This window comes from Lycium ferocissimum, chromosome 12 (assembly GCF_029784015.1).
Source record: "Lycium ferocissimum isolate CSIRO_LF1 chromosome 12, AGI_CSIRO_Lferr_CH_V1, whole genome shotgun sequence".
Classification (NCBI taxonomy): domain Eukaryota; kingdom Viridiplantae; phylum Streptophyta; class Magnoliopsida; order Solanales; family Solanaceae; genus Lycium; species Lycium ferocissimum.
Window position 1 is genome coordinate 11,754,771 of NC_081353.1, and position 7,685 is coordinate 11,762,455.

At 35.3% G+C, this 7,685-nt stretch overlaps 1 protein-coding gene across 1 annotated transcript; it reads left to right on the plus strand.

Annotated features, from left to right (window-relative positions):
- The first annotated feature begins 568 nt into the window (after window positions 1-568).
- Window positions 569-5,806, plus strand: LOC132039926 (AP2-like ethylene-responsive transcription factor AIL5). Its single transcript, XM_059430485.1, has 9 exons — window positions 569-991; window positions 1,415-1,727; window positions 2,034-2,116; window positions 2,655-2,663; window positions 2,840-2,928; window positions 3,036-3,109; window positions 3,252-3,302; window positions 3,414-3,490; window positions 4,709-5,806. Exons 1-9 carry the CDS (start codon window positions 850-852, stop codon window positions 5,419-5,421), a joined length of 1,551 nt encoding a protein of 516 aa, XP_059286468.1. The 5' UTR covers window positions 569-849; the 3' UTR covers window positions 5,422-5,806.
- The last annotated feature ends 1,879 nt before the right edge of the window (window positions 5,807-7,685 follow it).

The window sequence follows — 7,685 nt, forward strand, 5'->3', positions numbered from 1 at the left end:
GTAATTTCACAAGATGAAATCTGGGAACGGTAGATTGTACGCAGACCTTACTCCTACTTTAGAGATAGAAAGATTGTTTCCAATAGACCCTCTACTTAAGAAAAAATAGTTCAAAGCAGTTCTTAAAAAGAAATAATGGTGAGGAAACCATATCAAAGATGTTATAAGTACCATATTTTTATTTTAGTAATTCGCATTAACATTTTCTTCCCTCAAAGCATTAGCAATAATTTATAAGCGTAAAACTCAAATAACTCAGATGAACTGGATTTAAACTCACTGAGCAAAACCCTGATACTAACTTAAAAAGTCTCAGCATTTGAATAAGGGTATTGTAATGAAGCAATACTTTAGAGACCATTGTACTTTACTTTTTCTTTTCCCTTTCTATTAGACAATGTTATCTATAATCTACAAGTAGCAGTAGTACTCTTGTTCACAGCACTATCTTGACTGATTCATGTAGAAAATTCCCTCCATAAAATAATTCTTAAGTGACCATTGTTTTACTTTCTCTTTCAAGTTAATCAATGTGAAAAAACTATCTCTAATCTCACCTTATCGAGTTAATTAATTAAGCATGAACAGAAATTATTATATTTCCACCATTCATTTCTATCCCCACAAGAGAGACGCCTCGGTTCTCGTGCATAGTTATCTCTCTCTCTATAACACATATCTCTTCTATATTAATGTCTTACACTCTTTCGCATTACATTTAAGTGTTTAATTTTCCAGTCAGTCTAAGTTAGATCTTCAATCAGTTCTTGGGAAAACTAAAAAAACTTTAGCAGTAGGCTAGCGCTGTTTCCCAAAGAAAAAAAAAGTGTTTCACATTCACCGACGGTAATGGATATGGATTCTTCTTCTGAGAACTGGCTTGGCTTCTCACTTTCCAATATCCACACCAACAACAACAGCAGCAACAACTTGCCTTCTACTAATTCTTCAGAACTTTGCCTCTTCCAAGCTTTCAACTCCAACCCTAATAGTATTATTCCTTTCTTTTACTCTTCTATTCTCTTTCTCATTCACAACATGTAGGATCTCTTTCTGTGTATAGATGCTATATAGGATCTCCATGCGTAAATATATAAAGCACATGAGCAATATACACATATTAATATAGGATTTAGCTCATGTACACTAACTAGAAGCTCAGGATTAGATTTTTCAAATGATTATTCAACTAATAGTTATTATCTCAAAAATTCGTATTTTTTCTTGAATCCAATTTCCTTGAACAAAAAAGTGGCCCTCGTAAACTCAGTTTACCACTGCACTTGTTAAAATTATGGATTTCAAGAATTAATATTTGTTGACATTTAAAAGAATTTTACATGTATATTTATGTTCCATATCTTATCATTTGTGCATCTACCTGAGACACTAATTAAGTGTAAATATTTTATAGGTGGGGTGGTGAGGCAAACAGAAACTGTAAAAGGTGGTGATGGTCCGCCAAAGCTTGAGAATTTCTTGGGTGGATCTTCTTCTGGCAGTAATAATGAAGTGTGCTTGTTCAGTACACCCTCAGCAACTACTACTAATGCTACTAGTTGTGAATACGGATCAGAGCTGAAGAGCATAGCTGCTAGTTTTCTACGTACATTTTCTGCTGATCACAATGATGCTAACAAGCTGTTGGCTGTTGTACCGGAGACTCCAACTAAGAAGGCGGTTGAGACCTTCGGACAACGCACCTCTATTTATAGAGGTGTTACTAGGTGAATATATATCATTCATTTTAAATTTTGGATTAATGGACATGGGGGTATTATTTTATACTCCCACTGTTTCAATTTATTTGAACCTATTTCCTTTTTAGTCCGTGCCAAAATGAATGATCTCTTTCCTAATTTGGAAACAAATTCACTTTATGAATGATTTACAACCACACAAATTTTCAAGGCTTATTTTGAACCACAAATTTCAAAAGTCTTCCCTCTTTCTTAAATGTCGTGCCCAGTCAAATGGGTTCATATAAATTGAAACGGAGGAAGATGATTTTGTATTTTTTTGGTGTATTTTAGACATAGATGGACAGGAAGATATGAAGCTCATTTGTGGGATAATAGTTGTAGAAGAGAAGGACAAAGTAGAAAAGGGAGGCAAGGTATGTATGTACTTTTAGGTTTTCTGCCTTCACCTCTTCCACAAATTAAGCTTCTCCTGTTAAGTGAAGTTTCTAATTATAACTACTGCTACTATATCTTCTTAAATTTTTTATTTTTTGTCAAGTCATCCAAGTATTATCGATCGTATAGAAAATTGACGATTTTTATTTGCTTCAACATGGAAGTATATGACAATTAACACATATTTGTTGAAAAGAACACTCAGTTTTTGTTCCTTTACGTAATTTTATGAGATCTATAGTTCGATTTACATAATTTTTCTCCGGAAGTTGTACACTTATTTATAAAGTTTGCAAAAGTTATAAGCTCTTCCGTTTTTAGAAAACCCTTTTGTAAAATTCTGTTTACCGTGGAAAATCTGCTTTAGAATTTGAAGAGGATCTTAAAAAAACTGAACGTAAATATAATATGATATGCATAATGAGGGATATGGGCTAATTTTGTTTCTTTCTTTGTGAATGTACCACCAAATGATTGTGGCCCTGGACGATTAAAATCATCATTGCGGCATTTCAGTTTACTTAGGTGAGTACTGATTATCTTCATTATCCAGCAATATCATTCGTTAGAATTACTGTCTTACAGAAGATTCTTTTTGCAATGAATATATATGTACGTGTTTAAACGCTTAGATTCTCTTTGGATTCCGATTTTCTGAAACTTTCTATAATATTTGTATCTTCTCATCTTTTTATGATTAGGTGGTTATGATAAAGAAGAGAAAGCAGCTAGAGCTTATGATCTAGCTGCCCTCAAGTATTGGGGTCCGACCACCACCACTAACTTTCCGGTACTAATTTTAATTAATACACAAGTTGCGAGAACAAAAAAATTCTTATTACTTTCTCTTATTTCCTTTACATTTGATTTCTAAAAGTCGAGTGTTGTATTTAAAAGGTATCCAACTATGAGAAGGAACTTGAAGAAATGAAGAGCATGACAAGGCAGGAATATGTTGCTTCTCTTAGAAGGTTAGAACTCTAATTATATTCATTTCTTTCTTATCCATTAGTTACGTCTGGTTAGATTTTCTTTTTAATGATTTTATTGTCTCATTGAACCTAAAAAATGTGTAAAGTCCTATATGTATATGTAATTTGTTTGTTATTGTAGGAAAAGTAGTGGATTTTCAAGAGGGGCTTCCATTTACAGAGGCGTCACCAGGTTCGGAATATTATTAGACATTACTTTTTTTTATTATTCGATACACTAATCTTTGCATGATATGATTATTCTAGGAAGTGCTAAAGAGCTAATATAACAATTTTGTTTTAGACACCACCAACATGGTAGATGGCAAGCAAGAATCGGAAGAGTGGCAGGAAACAAAGATCTCTATCTTGGAACTTTTAGTGAGTTTTCTTCTTCTTTTTCTCGTTCTATTGCCCTCCATAGACTTAATAATTTCGACTAATATATTCATTTTAGTTTATGTTATTCCTTTTTTGGTATATTCCACCAAATCAATTAAACATGGAAAAAATGCCATAAACAAAAAAACAAAAAATGTGCACGTCTTTCAACAGCAATGCCTTGATGCTATTTGATACCATAGGCGGTGGATTCCCTAAAATATCTGTCTCTGCCTTAGGGTAAGGGTTGACAATAAATGAGATACGTGGCTATTTTTATTTGGTCTTTTGGGCGGCGACACAACATCAAAGTTTTTTTTTTTTTTTTAATCTTTTTATTTTTTGGCTCCTTCTCGTAATAGCCCATAGCCCATGGTTTTTGTTGCTGGTATTTGTCATTAATATGTTTTTGCTTTGAGTCCATTTCGTCTGTTTTACTTGACAGTCAGAAAGTGGGGTCGGAAGAGAGTTTAACTTCTGTGAGTATTTGATTTGGAAATTTAAGAAAAATGAAAATTTGCTGTTCAAAATAAGTCATATAACTGTCTGTGGCTTTAATTCACATAAAACTAACGCGTACTGTGATGGTGTAATTTGGAGTTGTTTTTTTTTTTTTTCCCCATAAGAACTGTCCCTATTTCATTGCCAATTAAAGACGATTACATTTGACTGAGGAGCACTAGACTTTGCCTTCTTAGGCTTTGACTGTATTTATACTGGGCTTGACTCTTCCACCTTGTCCTTGAATTTGTTCAATATGTTATATTCCGTCCGTTTCAATTTATATGAACCCATTTTTCGTGCGATATTTAAAAAAGATAAGACTTTTAAAATTTGTGGTTCAAAATGTTTAAAATTTGTGTTTTAGAATCATGAATTTGTTTTCAAATTAGGAAAGAGGTCATTCATTTTGACACGGACTAAAAAGAAAATAATTTCAAACAAATTGAAACAAAGCGAGTAGTTCATGGGAGAGCTATAATTTTAAGATACAGAGCCAAAATGGGTAAGCACGTGGAATTATCCTTTTCATTCTTTTTCTTCAACCTGGGGGTCTGTTAGTATTTTCTTTATCATGATTACTAATACATCTGCTACTATTATTATGGGTGATGTTTTTGCGACCATATTATTATGTTGTTTTATTGATAGCCTTATAATCACGGATGACTAATTAAAATATAAAGTGTGATGATTAATTAAAATTTCAAACAACAGGCACCCAAGAGGAAGCAGCAGAGGCATATGATATCGCTGCAATAAAATTCAGAGGACTAAATGCAGTGACTAATTTTGACATTAGTCGTTACGACGTTAAAAGTATTGCTAGTAGCAATCTCCCTGTTGGAGGGATGAACAACAAATCAAAAACCTCATCAGAGTCTGCATCCGAAAGTAGTAAAAACGTCGAAGGAAACCGAGCAGACGATCGCGATCGTGATATTTCCTCTGCTCCTAATTTCCCCTCACAAACTCCAACTATGGTCGACTTAGGTTTCGGTTTGCCTAACAAGCAAGGCGCCTCCGATTTCTGGTCAATCCTTGGATACACCAATGATCAAAACAACACTTGCAAAAATGCTACGTTCTTTCAGGGTTCGACCGGTGGTACAACTATGCATGCACAAGGTACAACACTATTCAGAATGGAACCCCCTGCATCTAACGCCTCTCTAAATGAAGTCAACAATAGTAATGTCATGTTCAATGAAGAAGGGTACTATCAGCAGCTACAAAGTGGTGTTTCTAGCACAATGACTTCAGTTAATCCTAGTGAAATAAGTATGGCTATAAATAGCAATATTGCTACTACTACTCCTCTTGATGGCTCAAGTTTTGGTAATTGGGTTCCACCTTCTCTTCATTCATTCCAGTCTACGACAAAGAATAACCTAGCACCATTTCAGACCCCAATTTTTGGCATAGAATAATGGGAATTTGGAGGGAAATGAAAGGACTAGAGAAGAAATGAAGTGGCGTTTACCTTTTTGTGTTTTGAATGGTTTTTGTCTCTTACCAGAGAAGTGGGTTGGTCAAAAAATTAAAGTGGCTACTGGTGAAATATGCTTTTTGCATTGGCAAGAAAAATGGGACGTACAATCATTTCATAGCCTAAAAGCAGAGATGGCAGGGTACTAACTTGAATCTTTTTCTGTTTAGTCGCTCTTTAGTTCTTTACCTTGTATTTTGCTTTTTGCTTGTTTCACTGACATGATTTATCTAGTTATCTATAACTAGAAAATCCCTTTTGTTTTGTACATTCTCATCGAGTACCGATTTCATTTCAATCAAAAATAATTCCCTCATTCTACTTTAGTGTTTTCCCTCCTCTTTGGCGCGTCTGCCTACTTTTGATTGCGTATGAAAATTCAGCCTATATGATGAATAATTTTCTATATATTATTGTAGACAATAAAATCCGCGTCGAGAAAATAATAATCAAGACAGGAAAATATCGCAACAATCGTTGTATTTGATTTCGCTTAATATGAGTGTTACAATCTCTATGATTCCTCCGATTCGTCTTTTTCAACAATAAATTCAAGGTCTTTGAGCTTGATCTTGAACTTGATGGATTTGATTTTGACTTGACTCTGAATTCAAGGGCTTTTGAGTTTGGTCTTGAATCTTCGTCCGGATCTCTAGAACTTCTAGAGAAATACTTGAGTGCTTGAATGCTTTCACTTGTAGAGAAATCGGCGTTTGATCCACGAGCTCTCCCGACTTCTTGTTAGAACTTCGTCCTTTTCCGAATTATGAGACCCCTATTTATAGTTGTAGGATGGAGGAGTTGTGATAAGGACGGACTTCCTTCGACCAATCGATTTAAGTCGACATGTCGATATTTGATCGTCGAAACATGTCACTTGTACACGTGGCGCATCTTCATTAGCCTTTGATTTGACTAGGCATGCTGCATTATTTTGACACGTGGCATGATCCTATTGGCTCTTTCGCTTGACTTGGCGTGCCACGTCATTTGACACATGGCATCAATTTGGGCCTCTGGGATAAGATGATATCTTGGGCTTGACAAAGTGGGTTCATCATATGTAGCCCAATTAAATGGACTAGCCCAACGAAATTGCATCATTACTTAAATCCATATTTATTGACTTAAATAATTAACCCAATTATATTAGCCCACAATTTATTTATTCGGACTAATATATTTTGAATGTAATCCAAATTTCTTATGGATTAAATTTAATAAAATTTCGTTATTCACAAATGCCCCCACTTCAAGACTTGTCGAGAGGTAAATTTGTCGAACTTCAAGACTAGGCTTGAAGTAATTGGGAAAACATGCATCTCCTTCTTTTGGAAACCCAAAATATTTCATGGATTAATTATAGTATCATTTATCCTCAAAACCATTCTAACAGAGTCGAACACTTGATTATGGTAAGCAATTTATTTAATCACTTCTTATTTATGTGGCATGTAAGCCAAGTGGACTTCTCCAATATTTTCCTTAGTTTTTTTTTTTCTTTTCTTTTCTTTTTTTACCACAAATGGGCATTCCATGCAATGGCAGTGACCAAACATTACATATCACATCTGCACGTGGTTTCCATGAAGTCACCTTACTTTGTCTCCAACTCAACTCCTTCATGATCTAGGATTGATGATCATGCACGTTTTGATTCCTTTGTGAAAACAGCAACTGAGTCCATGTTGGTATCAAATATGTAGCTGCTTTTTGCACGTCATATATGTCACACCTCAATTTCCGATAGGGCATGACGGGCACCCGACCCTTACTTAGGGCCGAGCGAACCCGCAGACTCTCGTAATCCACATAACCATACTGGGCCCACAAAACAAAACACGCGCACGTAATGAAAATTTTTCAGAAAACAAACATGCATTTCGTTTTTTTTTTCAAAGCAAATAAAATCTGCCGTATGAAAATCGTAATATAAGGCACAACAAGATCGTGGCCGATATAGCCGCTTGCCAAACACATCGGTAGCATAATGCATACAAACACACCGGCTTACATATAGCCGCTTACAAAACAGCACCCGACATATCATACACTCGACATCGTCTCGCAAAGTCTCTACTAACATCTCGTATACCATACAAGCACTCGGACTCCGCGCTAAAGCATTCGAAGAAATGGAACTCGCCAATCCACCGGAACATCTTCTCGCTAACATCACCTACTCATCCGTGGGTACCGCGTGGC

Bases quoted from the DNA above. Each gene is read 5' to 3' on its own strand.
- LOC132039926 (XM_059430485.1), top strand. From the start codon at position 850: ATGGATATGGATTCTTCTTCTGAGAACTGGCTTGGCTTCTCACTTTCC. The intron at 1,728-2,033 runs GTGAATATATAT...GGTGTATTTTAG, and splicing joins ATTTATAGAGGTGTTACTAG to ACATAGATGGACAGGAAGAT. The intron at 2,929-3,035 runs GTACTAATTTTA...TGTATTTAAAAG, and splicing joins CCACCACCACTAACTTTCCG to GTATCCAACTATGAGAAGGA.